Source organism: Neurospora tetrasperma (assembly GCF_000213175.1).
Source record: "Neurospora tetrasperma FGSC 2508 unplaced genomic scaffold NEUTE1scaffold_2, whole genome shotgun sequence".
Classification (NCBI taxonomy): domain Eukaryota; kingdom Fungi; phylum Ascomycota; class Sordariomycetes; order Sordariales; family Sordariaceae; genus Neurospora; species Neurospora tetrasperma.
The window spans coordinates 3,619,779-3,639,538 of NW_009799100.1; the positions used below are offsets into that span (position 1 = coordinate 3,619,779).

General features: G+C 52.4%; 7 protein-coding genes across 7 annotated transcripts; 4 read left to right on the forward strand and 3 right to left on the reverse strand.

Annotated features, from left to right (window-relative positions):
- Positions 1 to 649: 649 nt before the first annotated feature.
- NEUTE1DRAFT_121266 (uncharacterized protein) lies at positions 650 to 2,689 on the forward strand (the record flags this gene model as incomplete). Its single annotated transcript, XM_009851394.1, has 3 exons — positions 650 to 657; positions 890 to 1,101; positions 1,648 to 2,689. 3 exons carry the CDS (start codon positions 650 to 652, stop codon positions 2,667 to 2,669), a joined length of 1,242 nt encoding a protein of 413 aa, XP_009849696.1.
- A 452-nt stretch (positions 2,690 to 3,141) lies between these two features.
- NEUTE1DRAFT_60919 (uncharacterized protein) lies at positions 3,142 to 4,312 on the reverse strand (the record flags this gene model as incomplete). Its single annotated transcript, XM_009851395.1, has 1 exon — positions 3,142 to 4,312. One exon carries the CDS (start codon positions 4,310 to 4,312, stop codon positions 3,275 to 3,277), a length of 1,038 nt encoding a protein of 345 aa, XP_009849697.1.
- Positions 4,313 to 5,633: 1,321 nt separating this feature from the next.
- NEUTE1DRAFT_39436 (uncharacterized protein) lies at positions 5,634 to 7,213 on the reverse strand (the record flags this gene model as incomplete). Its single annotated transcript, XM_009850490.1, has 6 exons — positions 5,634 to 5,800; positions 5,873 to 5,907; positions 6,119 to 6,204; positions 6,576 to 6,652; positions 6,821 to 6,852; positions 7,080 to 7,213. 6 exons carry the CDS (start codon positions 7,211 to 7,213, stop codon positions 5,634 to 5,636), a joined length of 531 nt encoding a protein of 176 aa, XP_009848792.1.
- Positions 7,214 to 7,580: 367 nt separating this feature from the next.
- Positions 7,581 to 9,283, reverse strand: NEUTE1DRAFT_116524 (survival factor 1; the record flags this gene model as incomplete). Its single annotated transcript, XM_009851396.1, has 4 exons — positions 7,581 to 7,962; positions 8,024 to 8,825; positions 8,908 to 9,123; positions 9,148 to 9,283. 4 exons carry the CDS (start codon positions 9,180 to 9,182, stop codon positions 7,858 to 7,860), a joined length of 1,158 nt encoding a protein of 385 aa, XP_009849698.1.
- A 920-nt stretch (positions 9,284 to 10,203) lies between these two features.
- On the forward strand, positions 10,204 to 10,954 carry NEUTE1DRAFT_145479 (uncharacterized protein; the record flags this gene model as incomplete). The annotated part of the gene is made up of 2 exons (XM_009851397.1): positions 10,204 to 10,344; positions 10,413 to 10,954. The coding sequence occupies 2 exons, from the start codon at positions 10,204 to 10,206 to the stop codon at positions 10,746 to 10,748; spliced, it is 477 nt and encodes a 158-aa protein (XP_009849699.1).
- A 2,132-nt stretch (positions 10,955 to 13,086) lies between these two features.
- On the forward strand, positions 13,087 to 16,313 carry NEUTE1DRAFT_121271 (uncharacterized protein; the record flags this gene model as incomplete). The annotated part of the gene is made up of 4 exons (XM_009851398.1): positions 13,087 to 13,141; positions 13,304 to 13,569; positions 13,831 to 15,139; positions 15,196 to 16,313. The coding sequence occupies 4 exons, from the start codon at positions 13,087 to 13,089 to the stop codon at positions 15,846 to 15,848; spliced, it is 2,283 nt and encodes a 760-aa protein (XP_009849700.1).
- A 473-nt stretch (positions 16,314 to 16,786) lies between these two features.
- NEUTE1DRAFT_94422 (uncharacterized protein) lies at positions 16,787 to 17,894 on the forward strand (the record flags this gene model as incomplete). Its single annotated transcript, XM_009851399.1, has 4 exons — positions 16,787 to 16,875; positions 17,142 to 17,369; positions 17,541 to 17,599; positions 17,720 to 17,894. The coding sequence occupies 4 exons, from the start codon at positions 16,873 to 16,875 to the stop codon at positions 17,742 to 17,744; spliced, it is 315 nt and encodes a 104-aa protein (XP_009849701.1).
- Positions 17,895 to 19,760: the final 1,866 nt, after the last annotated feature.

Below are 19,760 nucleotides of genomic sequence, written 5' to 3' on the forward strand. Positions count from 1 at the left end.
ACTTGCAGGAGAGACGAAGAGAGGTTGTTTTACATCGAAACCATTGGCCGGTGTGTCTCCGTCTTATCGCGCCATCGAACATGGAAGCCATGCAGATGCAGTTTCGTGGGAGAGCAGAGAGACGGCCAGACGGGTGACATCGATCGCTTCCGTCGTTTGTTGGTTCCCAACCACTGACCAAAACTCTGGAATCTTTGTCGGGACATGCAACGATAAACAAGCTCTGCACGTTCCAGACACTGCAGCCATCCTCAAGAAGGCCTGATAGCCTGTCAGTCGCAGGGAGCTCAAAGATTTCTGCGTACACCACCTCCTTGCCTTGTGGAGATCCCGTCACGGGTCACTTATACATGAGGTGATGGCCGTCAAGCGTCAACGGATCGGCCTATATATGTCATGTAGAACATGTCTAGCGCGTCGCTGCGGGCTATCGCGGGATTGATATAACATACATACATACATACATACGTACATAAGACACTTGCTGTCGTCATCCAGCCTGCATCTGCTTCAGAAGTTTTAACAAAAAAAACAAAAAAAAGACCAGCCCAGCCCTCGGGAAACTCCATTCATGACCCCAAGACGGATGGACTCCATTCAAATTTCTCCTCAAAGGATCCACCCGCACAAAACCCACACCATCTCCAGAATGTCCAGGTGAGTTTTATGGTTAAGGGATCCCTGAGACAAAGCCCGACACACATTTCACTGCCCGATATCTGTCTTGCCTTCGGGTCTAAACTTTGTCCTTCGTCCTCTCCCATGTTTTGGCACATTTTTGCTTGATTATACTTGTCGACCCAGGGACGGCGAAAGACATTGAATGTGGACACCCACAACAAAGGCCCTGACGGCTGCTAATACATACCCTGAATTGCCAACGCTATAGGAACACGGCCTCTAGCTCGCTTCACTGCCGGCCTCCGCTCAGATTGCCTCCGCAGTCGCATCCCAGCAGCATCAATACGCCTCGACAGCGCTCCAATAACATGGACGGCTCCAACCACATGTCATCCAGCATCACGGAGCTCGATTTGAGCAAATGCCACCCGCGGATGGTTGACAGGATCAATGCCGTACCCGGACTCAAGACCAGTGCTGGTAAGCAACCATTTCTTCGTTTTCTCTCTTTCCGCAGCATCACGAGCATCTTCCATTAGGCCGGAGTTCGAAATGCCCCTTTCGCTTGTGTCGGGTTTTGTTCTTCTTGGCGCCGAAAATTTTCTGCTTGGGCCTGGATTTCTTGGCTTGGATTCGGGGGTCCGGCCTGAGGTCCGTTCAACAGGGGACAATTCCGGGGGCGGCGGGGCCCGATACCCCGGTCCGTTCATCGGCCAAGACACCACGAGAGTGCGACTCAGCCCGTCAACGAGACACGTGCTTCACTTCCCGATTTCAACACGTCGATATCCAAAGTCAACAATCATGGACCTGTTCCCAAAGCGTCAATTGAACTTGCATCTTATTCTTGGATTCCCACGTGGCCCAAAGCTTGACCTCTCATAATCGTCCACTGTCGCTCCGCTGATTGCCTCCTTTGGAACCGTCATGTACCATCACTTGGATCTCTCGACATCTCTTCGAATTCTTCTCAGCTAAATATATACCAAGTTTGTTATCATCGATTCTAACATTGCCAATCACCAGCTTTCTTCACCTTCCTCCGCGCCAACCTCGTTCTCCCTCACTCCGGGCTCTCCTCCAACCCCTCCACTCCCTACCTAGAGCCCTACGTTCCTCCACCACTACCGCCGCTATCCCGCTCACCATCTTCCTCCTCATCCTCATCTTCAACCACCAAATCCTCCAAATCAAGATCCAAGTCAACCACCATGACATCAACACCACCAACGGTCGCCGCCAGCGGTGCCGAAAACCTCGACGACATCCCCCCTCTCACCCTCGACATCCTCACCACTCGCCCCGCCAAGACCGACGCCCTGAAACTCGTGGCCGACTCCATCGCCCAACAGCGTCAACAAGCCTCTTACCACCTCATCACTCACCCTGCCTGTCTTTCCGCGCTTTCCGCCGCCCTGGCTCTGGTCTACCAATTCGGCATTGCCCGCGCCTCCCCCCAACATCAAGACTGGGGCACCACAGCCATGCTTCTCTCTGGAGTAGTCATGACCTACCTGATGACCATCAGGTACTTTACTTCAGGTTACATCAAGCTAGCTGAATCCCTATCTTGGGATTGGTTGCTCAATCCGTCGGCGGACGGCAACAGCCCAGCCACGGAAGAAGAAGACATTGTCCTCGGCACCTATTATGGCACCGAGCTCATCGGCGCCCTCGTCCTCCGTCTCGAACCACCCACTTCCTCTCGCTCCTCCTCACCCACCGCAAACAGACAGCGGAAATCCCACTCCCGCCACAACTCCTTCTCCGCAAAGACCAAGTCCCTCAAGGGCGGGAGGGGCGTAATCCGCGCGTGGACGACTAAGCTCAGATACAGAGGCAGGGGCGTGGGCAAGGACATGTTGGTTGAAGCGGTTAGGCTGACGAGAGAGAAATGCGGAAAGGAGGCAGAGGTCGGGTTCGCGGCCGAGCATGCAAATGCTAACTGTGGCGAGGTGTTGCCCGAGTGGTTTTGTGGTGGGTTTAGAAAGGGGGAGAGGAGGGCCGCGAAGTGTTTGGAGGGTGTTGTTGCTGAGTACAAGCGGTAATTGGATCCAGATTGGAGAGGATGTTAGGCGGGGATGGATGTTTTGTCTACTTCGAGAGGGATTTCGTGGAGGTCGGTTATTGAGTTGCTCGTTGTCGTGGTTGGACGAACCATCATGGATATGGTACCGACCAGCAAGGGTAATTCAGGGGGATATGTCCACTCGCTCTAATGGGTTGGAAGCAGTTTTTCTTTCATTACGATAATACCTTCCTACAGGCGTTCACCGGGGTGGTTGTTTGTTCTTTCTCGCATGTTTTCTGTTTTCGCTTTGCGCTCAAAATTTTCCGGTCTTTCAAACCTTTCTTCTTTCGAGATACCACTTAGATTTTGTACACGGACATGGATGAGCCAAGGTGCTCGCGGCAGCACAACTCGATGGTGACTGATGTCACAATTGGATAGGAGAAAAAGATACCCTCGTTCTAGATAATAATAAAACATGAGTGCTACAACCCTCACACCATGCGTTGTTGATGTTTATGCAATTCATTTGGTTCCTCACTTTGTCTACACATAACTCCATACCAATGCTTCATGCCTCCCCATCAGCACCCCCCCATAACCATCCCATTTCCTTCCCCCCTCCCCGCGCGCATCTCACATCTACAACAACTCATCCCTCCAAGGAATCGAATCCTGCGCCCCTGGCCTCTCCACTGTCTTCGCCGCCGCCTTATTCGCCTTCCTTACCGCGCCCTCGATATCAAACTGTTCCCCCTTTTTGGCAGCAATCACCACCTCCAGCGCATACATTCCGACAAACGTATCACCCGCCGCTGTGGTATCCACCACCTTGGCCTTCTCCGCCTTGATCAATCCCTTTTTTCTTCCCCCCTCACCACCAGTCATGAAGAAAACTCCCCGCCCACCCAAAGTGACAATCACCGTCTCAACCCCCTTTTCCAAAAACACCTTGCCCACTTTCTCCAGCCCTTCCTCCGTGTCGAGCACCGACTCCTCCAACCCGCTAAGAATAGCCGCCTCCGTCTCATTTACCACCAAGTGCGCCAGCCCGTCAAACGCCTCATCCGGCAAGGGGACCGCCGGCGCCGGGTTCAGCAGGACCTGCACCCCATTCTGCTTGGCCGTCTTGAGCGCCTGCAGCACCGTAGGCACGGGGATCTCGAGCTGCATGATGAGCAAATCTGGCTTTTCCTGGGGCGCACCACCAGCACCACTGCTGCTACTGAGGTGTGCAACCTCGGAAACGTGCTCGGGCTGGAGGAAATGGTTCGCCTCGGGACTCAAGATGATGCGGTTCTGGCCCGTCGGCTCGTCCACCACAATCATGGCCATGCCCGTCTTGGCCCCGGGAGAATCCAGAACGCGCACGCCCGAGACGTCGACGCCGTGTTTGGCAAGGTTTTCCTTGAGCAGGGACCCATAAGAGTCGGCGCCGACTGTGCCGAGCATGGTGATGTGAGCGGTTTCTTCGGAGGACGAAGAAGAAGAGGAAGTGTGGGAGCGGGATAACTTGGCGCAGGCGACGGCTTGGTTGGCTCCCTTTCCGCCGGGGGAGACGGCGACGGAGTTGGCGGTCATGGTTTCTCCTGGCAGCGGGTGGTGGGAGACGTAGGCTACCAGGTCTATGTTTAGGGAGCCTAGGACTGTGATTCTGGGGGTGGAGGTAGAGGTAGTCATTTTGTCGGCTGTGCACTTCTTTCTCGTGCCGTTAAGTTGAGCTTGAGTTGTGGTAATTTGTGATAGAGATGGTGGTGGTTCGGTGATTTGATGGTGATGCCAAGCTTGGTGTTGAGGGGTCCTGTTTGCTATGCGGGGAAGCGTCGGCGGTGAGGTGACTTTCCCGGCGCAAAAAGTACAAATTTGAGAAATTGGGGGATGAAGGTCAACTTCACGGTAAAGGTTCAAAGGTAAGTAAAATGTTTCGAAGTTACTTTGTATGACTTCGGTAGAAGAAAGGAAAAAGAAGAATTCGCAAGAAGCTATTGGGCCGGGAAGCTAAAAAGGTGACGTCTGAATTGGGAAGGTGGTCTGGCGCTCACCGAACTTTAGGGGACGTTTAACCGGCGGTATCCGCCTAGAGCCAGGGCACTGCAACGACAAACAGAATGAAACTGTTGATAATCACTTGGCACCGAGCTTCATGATACTCACGTAACTTACTATGCAGTAGATACCTCCTCAAGAAACTATGCACCTCTGCGGAGACTACCCTAACAAGCACAACAAGCTGGACGTTCTCACAAACGAAGGGTATCTCCATTCGAAGGAATCGCTGCAACAGTAAGACATAGACCAAACCTCCATCAGACATCAGATAACCTATTTAACAATCATCCAGCCCAACTATGACAAGCAATTGACTTTACCAATCGACCTTTGTCCATACAACCCTTATATACTTGGAAACCTGATCGTCACAGCCCCATCACCAATCCTAAAAAAACAACGATGCATACCTTCTATCCCAGTTCATTCGTGAATGCCCTATAAGTCATGGACAAGTGCCAGACCCACAAACGCCTCATCATGACATGAAGAATCCATCCGTTCACAAAAGAGCAAAACACACGCAAAATTTGTCATAAGAAAGCCCCTTCCGTCTTTTCCCCAATTCGAGACATTTCTGAACACGGGTTTAACCAAAGCAACTGGGGTATCATCGCGAATACACCATTCCTTACTTTTTGTATGTGTAGGGGGTGACATATGTGACTGACGAGTAGTGACCGCCTGGGACAGCCGAGAGATCGTGAGGTAGTGCGAATTTATGCTCTATACTGTCGATCGGGTGGCATGTGATGGCTGATGTTGATTGGTGTAAATCCTCTTGCAAGCTCAGGCACCACAGCAGGGGCTGGTGCGGCCAAAGGCGCATGTTTTGAACTCGAAAACCTCGACATCGTCGCATCTGCCGTAGCCGCCGCCTTTGCTGACATATTCGCCATAACCTGGGATCATTTTGGGCCAGATAGTTGTCGTAGATTGACTTCGAAGTACTCTAGTCCGAATCGTCGTTATTGCCGCTACGATTACCGCTGCGGCCTTGTTCACCACCCTGGGCGAGGGCGCGACGGTGGGCGCCGCGCGCAGGAGGCTCCCACGTCTCGGGGTCAAAGCCGTAGATGGGTTTGCCAATGCGACGAAGGGCGAAAATCACCTTTTCTCCTATTAGCTTACCGTTGCTTCCGCTGATACTTGCCATGTCCTGTGGCCCTCGAGGGTGCTGATGCTACTTACGTCCGTTACGGTGACCGTCTTCGCGTGCCTGTGCTCTGTGTACGTGACACAGTCGCGCAGGATCTGTTATAGGTCTAAGTTAGTAGTGTAATTCTGGTAGCTGAGAGGAAGAGATGGAGGCGTTGGGAGGCATACCATCTGAAGTCTTTCCTTCAGTGCTGCCCTGATTTCATCGTAGATGCCGGCAGAGATACGCTTGACACCGCCACGACGGGCTAAACGTCTGCAAATATGTTAGTTACATACGCTTCTTCCGAAAATGTTTGGACAGCTTTATGAAAGGGAAATAACTGATGATGCTGAAGGGAAGGTGGGCTAGTATGTAAATAGGCCTTCAAGTTTCAAGACAAAGCTTGTCAGGAGCATGTAAAGATAGGTTGATGAATGCATCCCAAAATAGCAGCGGTGGAGGTATCACATCAAGAGTAACCTGATGCAGGTATGAAGACTTTCTGACCCATGAAGAGGCACGATGTGTAAAATGGAATACAACGTAAAATGCCAATACCAAAGTGCAGGGTAGACAAATCCATGGCAGCAACGGCCCACTGAGATGCATCGATAGCATTTGACGACCAAAAGAGAACCTGACACGGATTTGACAAAAGGATGAAGCAGAGAATCGGTAGATCCCAACGAAAGACATTCAAAGGATCAAAACAGAACAAGAGACAACGTAAATCCAGTCTCGCACAGTACGTACCGAATAGCAGGCTTGGCTGAAGCACACAGAGCATGGATGCATCAGTAAACCGTTGTTTATCGATTGAGGATAATGAGCTGAAGGGGTTCGAAGAAGCGCGCTCCACTTTCACTCTCATCCGAAGATAGATGAGGATGGTAATGGAAGCGGCATCGTGTCTAGCGACAGAGTTGTCCCACATGTAACACAACGCGCTGATGGTTGATGTGCTCAATCGTAGGTGGTTGTAGGCTGTGGAAACTCACTGATACCGCGAATAGTATCTTTGATGATTTTTCTGTTTCCCAAATGTGAAATCCGTTAGCGAGTGCATATTGTATATTTGGGTAAATGTGTTTCATTTTCGTTCTGTCTTCCTTTCTTTCTTTTATTTTTTGCCTGGTGACGGTGTATCGTGTATCGTCGTCCACATGAATGCTTCCTCGAACTTGTCAAGACGCTGGTGCTAGGCGCTGAGGTAGGTGCTCTCGGGCGCATGACCGCGTTCAACTGAAGTCGACGTACCTGTGGCGCTTGATGCCCACGCCGCCCTGGCCCTTGCCCTTCCCACTCGCGCCGCTCAAGACGGACTTACCGCCCACTGAGTGGCGGTGCTTCAGTCCCGAAGGACCGCCGCGAGAGGGTATAGTCGGCGGCATAATATCGAGTGTTGAAATTTAAGCCGCGTTGTGTGTTAAGAGTAAACAACAAAAGAAATGATGAAAGCTCAAAGAGCACTCCCTGCAAGGCCAAATGCAACCGAGACGGAGGCGTGCAGTCAAGTGGAAGTTGGTGTAAGCGAATGCGCCTAAGGTGGGGCTGAAAGTTGTTTGAAAGTTTGAGGTTGGTCGGTTGCTAGGCAGAGGGGTGAGTTCAAACAGCGTAGGGTGAGCTTAAGCTATCGATCATATCCAAATAGGGATCCGTGCACCGGCGCAAAGAAGTGCACTAACAGACAGGAAGGGCAAGAGGATGCTCAAGTCAAACTGCCATGTATCACACAGTCACAGCGGACAACACGACCAGCACAGGAAGCAATCCAAGTCTATTAAATTAGTGGGCTCTCCAGGAAGCCTTGTTATGTTATATCAGATCCACTATGCAAAGCGGGCTCCTTGTCCGGACCGAGATGGAGCAAATTATCGAGTCCTTATAAACAGTATGCAGGAGACAAACCGTCCAACGAGTGACCAAGCACCTCTATCGGCATCTCTCAACGACTCCAAACCATGATACCAGCCCTCATTGATATAGCGTGTTACCCAGAAAAAACCGTCATTACTTCCTCATCCACATCTTAGATTTAGGCGGAAATGAAGGTAGCCTCGCTGAACAGGTAGCCCTCCTCCGAGATTTCTTCCTCCCCAAGCTTGAGCTTGAGAGTGAGCTTCTTCTTTTGTGGCGCGTACTAGATTGTATTCATGTCAGTTCAACAGTCCAAATAATGAGCGATAAGCAGAACAAAATACCTGGTAAATGTACGGCTTTGTGCCAACAGCACCCGCGACGATCTGCTTGACAAATCCTGGCACCTCAGCCATGACGTCTATCCTGTCGAGCTTATCCTCGAGCTCGCCCTCTAGAACAGCATCGGCCTGCTTGCCGTCCTTGGTAGTACCCTTCCACTCAAACTTGATAGCAGTTGGCTCGGGCCAGTCGTTCTCCGTGTCGCCCTTGATCGCAACATGCGTGACCGCACCCTCGGCGCCGGCGAAAATGATCTCATTGTCCTTGACGATACCGCCGACGTTCACAACCGTCGATCCGTAAGAAGGGGGAGTCGTGTACTGCATCAGGACCGCAGAGTAGTTGGGGCCTTGGAAGTTGCAAAAGTTCCACTTGGCCGCGGCGTGGTGAGGCTTCATGCCCTGCAGAGCGTGGACGAACATGGCGCGTCCCTTGCAGTCGACGGGACCATCCGGAGTGGCAATCGTGCCCTCGGCGACACACCTGGGCCAGAAAACGTGGCGCATGGAACCCCAAGGGTTGGCAAGGTCGGTGCCAAACAGTGTTGTGCCGGATGTACCAATCTTGAAGCCAGGCGCTGTCCTCTTGATGGTCACGTTGACAATCGACCTTTCATCGTTCAACGACTTGATAGTGTACGAGTTTCCATCTTCCGAAAGCTCGACGGCGCAGTCGGTGGCGTAGAAGCTGGTCTTGTCCTCGCTGAACTCGTGGTTGTTGAGGGGCGTAGAGCACCAGAGGTGGGGCTTGGATCCATCCAGGGAGAAGACCTTGCAGTTGAACTGGCAAGTCGTGCGGATGCCACTGTTGTGTCATCAGGTCAGTACGAGGCCCACGTATGCGAGCGCGCCACATGGACGGCGAATCGTGCGATGGGGAATCTTACGCAACGTTGGAGTAGATGACCTGGGCAAAGGCGAGCTGGCCGCTGTCCGTCATGAAGTAGAAGCACTGCGTCTCGACGCAAGTGGACTCCATGGCCTGCCATTTCAGGTCATCCTTGGCGGTTTCGGTATAGGGAGTCGTCTTGGCCTCCTCGGCGACAGACCTGATAGCCTCGGGGCCGTAGATAGGCTCCTTGGTGCCGGCGACATTGGCCAACCTACAAGCGAGTCGTTAGAGGTTTGCGTCCAGCGGGTGGTGGGGGGTGGGCGGCATCATGGATGGTTTGGGGTGCTTGGAGTACTCACGCCGCTTGCGCCCACTTGAACATGATGAAAGTCTGGGGGGGTATAGGGCGAAATGGGAAGAGTATAGATTAGAGAAGCAAAAAGCTAAGACAACAAGGCAAAAATGAGTCTAGTTGTGAGAATTTTCCAGGTAGTTTGATGTTCAAGATTAAAGTCATTCACCGCCGTCGAGAAAGATGGGGCAGAGCTGAGATGGCGCCGCGCTCAGATAAAGGCCAATGGAAAACAGAAGGGGCAACCCAGTCTGTCCCAAATCTCCTACAAGTACGTACCTTTGGGCTTCCCCGCGGCCGACTGCCTCTAGCCGTGGCCCTCGATGCGTGGCAGTCGAGCGGCAAAGAAGACTCACTGGCTCTTGAAGGTGCACGTCACTGTTCCGCCCAACTCTCCACACGCATCACCTGAGGACTTGACGATCGACTGGACCCTTTCAGATTCCTACAGCGGGTCTGCAATCACTTGGAGGGTTCAGGTTTCGCAATGCCATGTTCCCTTGCAGACTTACAGCAGCTCGAACGCACCTTTGCGGCAGGGCAGGCGGCAGGCAACGACGGGAATGATCAATCCAAGTCACGCCCGGTGGGAGAGCAATTGGGGCGGGACGAGCGAGGACTTTCAGTTGACGGGCGGGGTCCAGTCAGGGACGGACGGCATCCAGCTTCTGCATACTGTACTAAGCCACTAGCGGCACTGATAAGCGGCGATAAGGGACTACTGACTGTAGCACTCTTAAGTAGTGTGTGGCTGAGGCTCAGCAGGAGTGGCTGACGTGACCCTGGCCGCAACGGTTGCCGGCCCGGCGCCCGATTTTTTTTGGGCCCAGCTTGAGGTGCCGCGCGCGCCGTCGCCGCCGCCGTTGCTGCCGCCGTCGCGAACGAGGATACCCGACCGACCTCGAAAGTGTAACACGCGACTGCAGACGCGCCGAATTACCGTTCCGTCCTCCTCCCAACTTAACTTCCCTCGAGGGTCTCTGCAGTCGAGTCGCCAGAATGTCCAAGGCCGCAAAAGGTGGTGCTGGTGCTGTTGAGCAGGTGGTGAAGCTCATTGTCGGCGCCGGTCAGGCCAGCCCGAGTCCCCCGGTCGGTCCGGCCCTTGGTTCCAAGGGTATCAAGTCCATGGACTTTTGCAAGGTCGGTTTGCATGCGTCCACACATATAATATCCACAACACAAGCTGACATGCGCTCAAATCTGTATAGGAGTTCAACGCCAGAACCGCCCATATCAACACCGGTACCCCTATGCCCGTCCGTGTTACCGTCAGGCCCGACCGCTCGTTCCACTTCGATGTCCGCACCCCCCACACATCATGGCTTCTGCTCAACGCCGCCGAGGCCCCGATAGGCAAGGGCGGCAAGAGAAAGGGCGCCAGCAACCCCGGCAAGGAGGTTGTCGGCACCGTCAGCCTCAAACATGTCTACGAGATCGCCAAGATCAAGCAGTCCGAGCTCCGTCTATCCGGCCTGCCCCTCGAGGGCCTCTGCAGGGCGGTCATCTACCAGGCCAGGTCGATTGGTATCAACGTGATTCCCTGAAAGAGGCTATACGCTGAAAGACATTATACGGGCTTGGGAGCACGAAGGCGTTACGGTTGTTTCTTTTAGGTGGATAGACCACGGCATTGTTACCAATATTGGATGGGGACTATAGCCATCGCTTGTGGCTCTGTGTATCTTTTCTTGTATCATTATTGTATGGCAAAATCTCAAAATGCACAGCGGTGCCTGGAGCTGTTGGTTGGTCCACGGAGTATGTTCGTTTGGGAAAGGCTTCCACAAAAGGGTGCTAATGGTAGGCATGGCATATAGGGGCATTTGCCGGCTTGCGTTTGCATTGCCTCGACGTACTCCAGCTTCGTCAACCTTGGCTCACGTAGCTTGTGTCTGTGGAACACGCAGGCGTATGACGAGGATCTGTCTCTGTAGGATAAAGTTTTAAGGTTGGCGGTCACCAAGGCAGACCGCACAACGGGTATTATGCTTACCTGAATGTAGGTGAGATGTGCTTATGATGCTCTTGGCCAAGCTGACTGCAAGACAAATCACAAACATATATACACTGAAAAGGGGTTATGTAAACAAACCACCCCTTCGCCCAAGTGCTTATCCACCAGCCCACTTCTTAACACCCAGGCGAAGCCCCGGTATCATGTCGCCCTGGTGTTCATCTCATGCTTTCAATACTAACGAGATGAAATGGATGATTGTTTAATATCGTACACGTGTGCAACGATTGCAATTACATTCGATGGCTTCTAGAACCATTCGGGCAATTACCTCCCGCAGCATGGCGGGGTATCGACATGGGTTACACCGAACCGAGCGATAAGGACCTGGTATTCGGCGGTAGAGATCGACACAGAAAGCCGTTTACCATATCCGTTGCCAGTTCGAAAAAAAAAGGTTGGGTGACATCAGGACAGTCACCGGAGACAAAGCTGACCACCGACACCACCTAGACTTGTCATCCATGCCTTTGCGGTGCCTCGGTCTTTCGGACACGGCGGCGCTCTAAAAACCCGCTTTGACGGTGGTCGGGGCTGCTGCGGGATTCATACTTGACTCTCTGCTGTTCAGTTGAAACGCAGGGCAACGAGGATGACAGCCAAGGACGCAAGGCACAATCGGCTGAGGTGTTCACTCGAGTCATTGGGTAAACTTCCCAGTGTTTGAGGAACAACACGGGGCGGTGGAAACAGAGACGTGATGGAATGGATGTCCTGGCAGGAAGTACACCCGCGTCAATGCAGCTGGTAAAATTGACGTTTTAGAGGGGGAGGCGCTGCAATCGCTCGGCATCTTTCAAAGCTGGAAAAGGAAGTCGGACAAGATGGAAGAGGACATCGATGGACAGGATCAGGGACCTGACCCCACGTTGCCGACCGCTCCCGGTTCCAATGTGTACTCATGTAGTGTATGACAAAGACTGGCAAGATCCAAGACGGGACTCCTATTGCGGTTTTGGCAACACAGACGCCCAGACAGGGGGCCCGCCGCCACGTTCAAACTGTTTGACTTCGAGACCGCTCACCTTGTGAGGAGGGGACGGAGTCTGTGACTGCGGATCCATCTGAAATTCAATGATTCTAGGAAAGCCGGCTTGGCCCGATCTCAGTGCCGGCGTGCCCGCTCTCAGATTCAACTCAGGTCCTCTCCTCTCAGGCGGGTGCACTGGCTGCCGTGGTCCATCAAGGGTACCCGTGTTTCCCGCCGCCTGCAGCCAACGTTTCCTGTAAGTACCTGTCATGTAGCTCGGCCCCACCACGACGCAACAGAGCGCCATCTTTCACACTTCCATTTCTTCGCCGAACCCGGGCCGCTTCTGTCCCAAGTGAACAAGAAGGAAGCCTAGGCACACAGCATCGACAAGGAATCGTCAAGGCCAGGCAAAGTCAAATCAGAAGTCACGGTGGAAAGTGGAAACCCCATTATTCACCTCCTACATAGTGTACTAGTAGTGACTAGTCCGAGCCTTGTCTACAGGCTTTGAAGTTCCATGACAGTTGAGATCGCCGTCATCTATTTGGCCCCGACTCTTCTTTCGCCGCCGTCCCATTTGCCTTTCCCTTGCTTCCACTTGACATAGTTTCCGCCCATTCCGCCGCTGCGTCTGCTTGCCGGTCTGGTCTTGTCTTGCATCTTCTGTCGCTCTGTCACCTGTCTGGCCCTTGCATCTTGCATCACACGGTCTTTTATCCCATCTTTTTTATCTCTGTTCTCCAGGGCAGGCCAGACACCAGACGTTATTCGGATTCCTGCCAGGATTTTACAAGTTTTATTAGTTTGCGGAGACGGGCGCAAATTCGAACCAAGAAATCAAAGCAACCCAACAAAAACAACAAAACACCAAAAAAAAAAAAAAAAAGAGAAAAAGATGGCGACCGCTGAGAAAGAGTCAGAGCAGCGTCAACCGGACGAACAGTACCAAGGTAAGGAGAAAGGAAACAACAACGGAGGATTAGAAAAACAACATGAATAAGAAAATCAACGGCAACCCCTCCTCTCTGATCCCTATTACGCCAATGCTCGGGGATTAGAACGAGCAAGCATTGGATTGAAGCAATTCGCTGACTTGTAGTCTACTCCAACAGCTGTCGAGCCGCAATCGGCCAAAGTCACTCCCGCTGAACCATCCAAAACCGAGCCTGCTGTCCGCTTCAAGTCAACTGTCGAAGAGATCACCCCAGAGGGCACCACATCGACACCAACCATTGCACCAGACGTCACCCTCGGCGAACCGGGTGAGGTCACCCCCGAGCAGCTTCGTGATATCGCCGAGAGGTTGAAGGCCTGTCCGCTGCAGGAGCGAAGGATAAGCCTTTTCCAGTACGAGGCATTCTCGCTTCCCGCTTCAAGGGTAAGCCCATCCCAATTTCACGTGAGGGGCTACGCTTCTTGCTTCCTTCCTTTGTTCACTTCCCAAGTTTTGCTTTTACGTTGGTCCGTCGCTTCCGGGGGGGGGGGGGCTTGTGCAACCAAGATCAGCTCGGTGGCTTTTGCTGGTTTTTGCCATGTCTCTTGTCTGATTGCACACCATATATCCATGCATGCATAGTCACCATTCTTTGCGTCTGCGTCTTTACCCCTTGGGCGAGGACTAATACTTTGCTGTCTCCAGACACCTTCCCACGAAGATGAATCAAGAGCTCCCAGTCGCGAACATACACGGAGCTCGGCAGGTCGCAACTCACCGCTTCTTACTCCGCACGTCAGGGGCCACGAAATGCATACACCTCCTCTCACGCCGGCTGGAACCGACAACGTCGACCGAGAACTTCGCCGCGAGAGCGCTCTGGCGCAAGAAAGGCGGAGTGCCAACCTCATCACTCCTCAGGATTCTTCCCACGAACCGACATCACCTACCTCTCTCCGCAATGTCCAGCTGCCTACACCCGACGAACAGCTGCGGAGCTCTTCCAGGCCGACTTCGATAGATGGCCGAGATCGTCCCCAGATCACTATCGGTGAACATCGCAGAGGGTTGTTTTCCGTTGGATCCGGCGGCAGCAGTTCTCCCAGTAGATCTCAGCCTGCGTCTCGTGAATCCAGTCCCTCCCGAGCGTTGGCCGCGTCACAGTTCTACACCCGCCAACTACCACCTCCCGGCGATGCCAACGATCCGTACTCGGCAAGCAAACGACCTGCGCAAAAAGGCATTGAGCCTCGCTTTATCTTCTCCAGGAAAAAGAACTCGTCCTCTTTGAGTCTGGTATCCAAAAGCGACAAACGCTCCAAGAAGGATCGCCATGACAACGACGACGAGGCTACGATCCCCAGCAGAAATAGCTCAATGGCGGACCTGAAGAGGTTCTTCAAGCTGGGACCTCACAAGAACAAGAGACCGGCATCTCCCGCTGCTTCTGTAAAGTCTACGCCCAAGACACCGGGAGGCAAGTCTGCCCAGATTCCGTTCGGTGACGATCACGGTCTCTCTTCTAAATACGGGAAGCTTGGCAAGGTGTTGGGTGCCGGAGCGGGAGGTTCCGTGAGACTCATGAAGCGCAGCGAAGACGGTGTGGTCTTTGCCGTTAAGGAATTCCGCCCTCGCCACTCGTACGAAACCGAGCGCGAATATGTCAAGAAGCTTACGGCCGAGTATTGCATGGGATCTTCTTTGCACCATGGCAACATTATTGAAACCCTAGACATTGTCCAGGAGAAGGGCAAGTGGTATGAGGTGATGGAGTACGCTCCATATGACCTGTTCGCCATTGTCATGACAGGAAAGATGTCTCGAGAAGAGGTCAGCTGCTGCTTCCTTCAGATCTTGAGTGGCGTAACATACCTTCACAGCATGGGCCTCGCACATCGGGATCTGAAGCTTGACAACGTTGTGGTTAGCGAGCATGGTATTATGAAGATTATCGATTTTGGTAGTGCTCATGTTTTCCGGTATCCGTTTGAGACTGGAATTGTCCATGCCTCAGGTAAGTAAACACTTGGCTGAGAAGATGCTGGTTGAAGCGTTGCTAACTGATTAAAGGCATTGTTGGATCCGACCCATATCTTGCCCCCGAAGTGTACGACGAAAAGAAGTACGATCCCGAGGCTGTTGATATCTGGTCATTGGCCATCATCTACTGCTGCATGACACTCCGACGATTCCCGTGGAAGGTTCCACGATTGACCGACAACTCGTTCAAGCTATTCGCTGCAGAGCCTTCGTTCGGACATGACCCAAAGAAACTGTTGCTTCCACCTTCAGCCTCCACGTCGGCGCTTAGCGATCTTCCATACAGAGACTACGACCCTCAGAGCGTCAGGGCTAGCAGCGACAAGATCGACAAGGTTCAAGATGACAAGAAGACGACTTCGGATCACAAGCCGACGGCGCATACAACCAGCGTACAAGGAGAAGCTGGCAGCACTGGAGAGAAGAAGGAGGTTATCCGTGGTCCTTGGAGAATCCTCAGGCTTCTCCCGAGGGAAAGCAGACACGTCATCGGCAGGATGCTCGATCTGGATCCCAAGACACGGGCCAAGATGACGGAAATTCTTGACGATCCATGGGTGGCGAACACCGTCATCTGCCGGCAGATCGGCCCCGGCAACGTGGCACATGCGGATGATCACGTTCATACTCTCGAACCCCCATCAGCACCTGCAGGCACCAAAGATGAAAAGGCCAAACGCTAGAAGTGGAGCCTTCGCGCCAATAGACATATTCAAATACAGGACGGCTTCTTAGGGGTACAGGATGCCACCAACATTTGGGTTAGGAACAAGAAGGGTTATCTGATGGGGAGTTGTGGGGGATAGTTTGGGTTTAGTATTGAAAAGACCGAACATACGTTCTTAGTGCAGTATATGGGCATTGTTACCATTTTCCTCTCAGTCGGTGTCTGTCACCTTGCGAGGCAGCGGTTTTTCGTCATTTTCTTGGGCGTTTTTGGGACTTGGGAAGACAGCGCTGCGATTGGGTTTGGGTGTCGATGCAAAGATTCAGTATAGGGGGGCCGGGTTCCAGGCATACAGCGTCCATCTTTTTGATTATGCTACTCTCTGGTAAAAGATAGAAGGTGGTATGGCTAGGCTAGACATATTGTGGGAGACGGGCACTAAACAATGTTGAGTGTATAAAGGTCGCTCGCTTTATAATTAGAAAGTGCAGTTATTGATCGAGTGAGAAGGGGTGTAATCTAGACAGACAGCTGACCAGCCGTGAGATATGTGACGTTGCTAATGGTGATGAACTTTTCCAGACCTTTCTCAATGCGATGGAAGTTGGGAATCCAGGTTACCCCTTATATAGATATAGAGGTAGAGGAGACCTTATCTGTGTTCTGTCATGGTGACCGGAGCAACGGACGGAGCCGCTTCGCAGGACGATCCACCGTTCCCCGGCCAAGCTGGGCGTGTTACCCCAGCTTCGCACAGCCAATCAGAAGCAGGCAGGCTGCCCGTTTCGGCGGGATTGCCGGTGACGTACCGACGTCGGCAGGGATAAACAGCAAGTCCGGGCCCATTGAAAAATGGAGCGGCATCTTCTAGATGCGTATCGAAGCTCGTACAAGGGTAATCAAAAGTCGCGATCCCGCCGGCCCAAATACCGAAGCTCTTTCCCCCTCAGTCTCCTCAGATCCGCCGTACTCGTCCATCCTCACGCCCAAGCTCGCCAGTCGAATCCATCGTTGCCGTTCACCGTTTCAATCCCGTCAAAATGGTGAGCACACACCTCCTGTCCGAGACACCCAATCGCACTCCGCCGCCGGGGACAAGGAAGCGCCAGGAAGATGGAGCTACATACTGCGGCAGCATTGCGTAGCTATCGGGAAGCTTAGCAATTGCGCTGTAGAACCTCTGGCTAGCACCGGCACAACCGAACACTCGGCGGCAAGCACCACGACAAGTGCAATTGACGCCGAACATGCAAGACGACATCATGAAACCAAATTATCGACTAACACGTTATTGTTGTCGTCACCGTAGGCCACCACCGTCCGCTCCGTCAAGTCCCTCATCCCCCTCCTTGACCGCGTCCTCGTCCAGCGCGTCAAGGCTGAGGCCAAGACTGCCTCCGGCATCTTCCTTCCCGAGTCCTCCGTTAAGGACCTCAACGAGGCCAAGGTCCTCGCTGTTGGCCCCGGTGCCCTCGACAAGGACGGCAAGCGTCTCCCCATGGGCGTCAACGCTGGCGACCGCGTCCTTATCCCTCAGGTACGTTAAAGGGCCACCAATGAGCTACATACAATGCCGATGCAGAGCAGACGGGCGGTTACAGATTGAAGTTATCTGTCCGTAACACCCGGATGCAACGCATGCATGCATAGGCTTTTGTATAAAGAGGGAAGAAGAGAGGAATATGGATGCTAATGCGCTCTTTAACAGTACGGCGGTTCCCCTGTCAAGGTTGGCGAGGAGGAGTACACCCTCTTCCGCGATAGCGAGTAAGTTGCACCACACACCACAGATCCTGTCCCTGATTGGAGGGGGGAGGGAAACTATTCCCGGCCGGCCTATGCAAACGTACAGGAAGAGCCGGTTACTGACAAATGTCTCTTCGATAGGATCCTTGCCAAGATCGCCGAGTAAACCTCGTTGACCCAGCATAAAACCCAAAAAGCAAAATATAAAGGATACCCTCTCATGATTCTTATAACTATCAAAAGTGTACCAATATGTAATGTACCAATAGAAACCAGCATTGAACAACAGCTAAACGGACAGATTGGCATACTTGACACGAAAACGTGGGCATGAGGTGGTGGTGCTCGGCATTTATCGCTTGATAATGGTTTGGTTATTGGAAATGGCACCTCATCTCATCCTTGAGACAGTTAACTTGAACCGAGAGGAAAGATGTCGGGATGCCAGTCGTCTTCAATCGACTCCTCACATCACAGTTCGTCCGAATGTCCGGTTCAGAATACGATATCCTCACCCGATCTCCAGTTTCAAATCAAACAAACATGTGTCCCTCACTTCTCCGGTCTCGGTCCTCGGTTCGCGTCTTATAATCCTTGGTGCTGCCGGTTTGGTGGGGTTCAGACATCAAAAACTAGACGAGACGAGACGAGATGTGGCTGATACATACTTCTACTGTTATCCATGGAACAACGAGCAAGCGAGCTGTTGTGGGTTGGTCAAGAAGAAATACCTGTTAACACGAGCGTCTCCTGTCCCATACATCTGTCTCGTTCAATTCGTGCCTGACACCATCAGACAAGCAAAGAGAACGGACATACATAGACAGCGTGTAGCATGTTACCGCAAGCGGGCAGGGCCGGTGAGCGCTGTGCCGGCGGTAGGCGTGATTTGGTTCCTGATCTTACCCCAGTGGAATCCGAATGGCAAGGGACGGGAGGAAAAAGTTGAAGAGTGAGCCAACACCAACACGGAACCAAGACCAACATAGGAAATCAACAATGGCGCCACTTCAGCAGCAAGCAGTCAGTGAGTCACACATTCACGCCGAGACTCCTGCGATGCAGCTCTCAGACGGAGTTCCAGTCTGTCGTTTCTCCTCAAACGGAAACGGCGCGTGTTAAAAGTGAGAGGGGACGACTGAAAAACAGCAGAGATGAGAGAAACAGCAGAGACCCGAAAAACGACTCACATAACAATTGGAGACGAGTCAAAACAAAACAAATCCGGGTCCAGCTCCCGTTCGATGGTGCTTAACTCACTTGCACTTTACGAGACTTTTTTTTGTTTTTGTCAATTGTACTAAAACATATGCACCCTAAAGTCAAAATCCCTCCTCTTTTCACGTTTGTCTAGGAGCATGTGCATCTATCCGCCATGTTCGGAATTTCCAAGATGAATGTTTGGCTACATTATAAATTCGTGTTGCTTACTTACCCAGTGACCGGATCAACCCCCGGTTCATTATGAAACATTAAGCCATCTTAGCCTCCCATGCCTTCCTAGGCTCCCCATGTGGCTTTATGATAATCTTATGTCGATCACCTATCGCCTACTTTGGTATCAATTATCGTTCAGGCTTACTTCTGGGAGATGTCGATCAAGATTGATCTAGGTGTTTCGAAGCGAGCACCTTACTTTACTTCTCCTCACCCAAGAACGAGAAAGCCAATATCTGGAGGTAGGTAGGTATGTACACTACGTTGGTGATTTTTATCCCTCATCCACACATAAGCAGGGTCTCTGCGGTAGAGATTGCCTCCTGTGTGAAAGAGCAAACCGCATGATTGGGAATATTGGACAATCTATACCTTGTAGGGTAGCAACCAACGTGTAATGTCTTTCTTTATCTCCCTTTCGCGCTCGCACACGCCCGCGCGCACCCATCTGCGCTTCCGAGCATATTGGGTTCGCATTTTCTTCATTTCCTCTTCATGCTGTGCTTCGCATCTGTCTCTCTCTGCCTGTTTGCGGCGTCACAAATGTCGTGGACCCCGAGACTCACTCGCAATCCTGGCGAACTTGGCGGAGCTGGCAGGCACAGTTCAGCCTCTGTGCCTCTGTGCCTCTTGTTGTTTCCATCCCCGAAAGCGATTTGCTTGTTTTGGTGATCTCATCATCTTTCGCTTGGTGTTTGCTTTTGCCCCCGATCCACACCAGGTCCATTTTGGAGAGTCAGTTTCG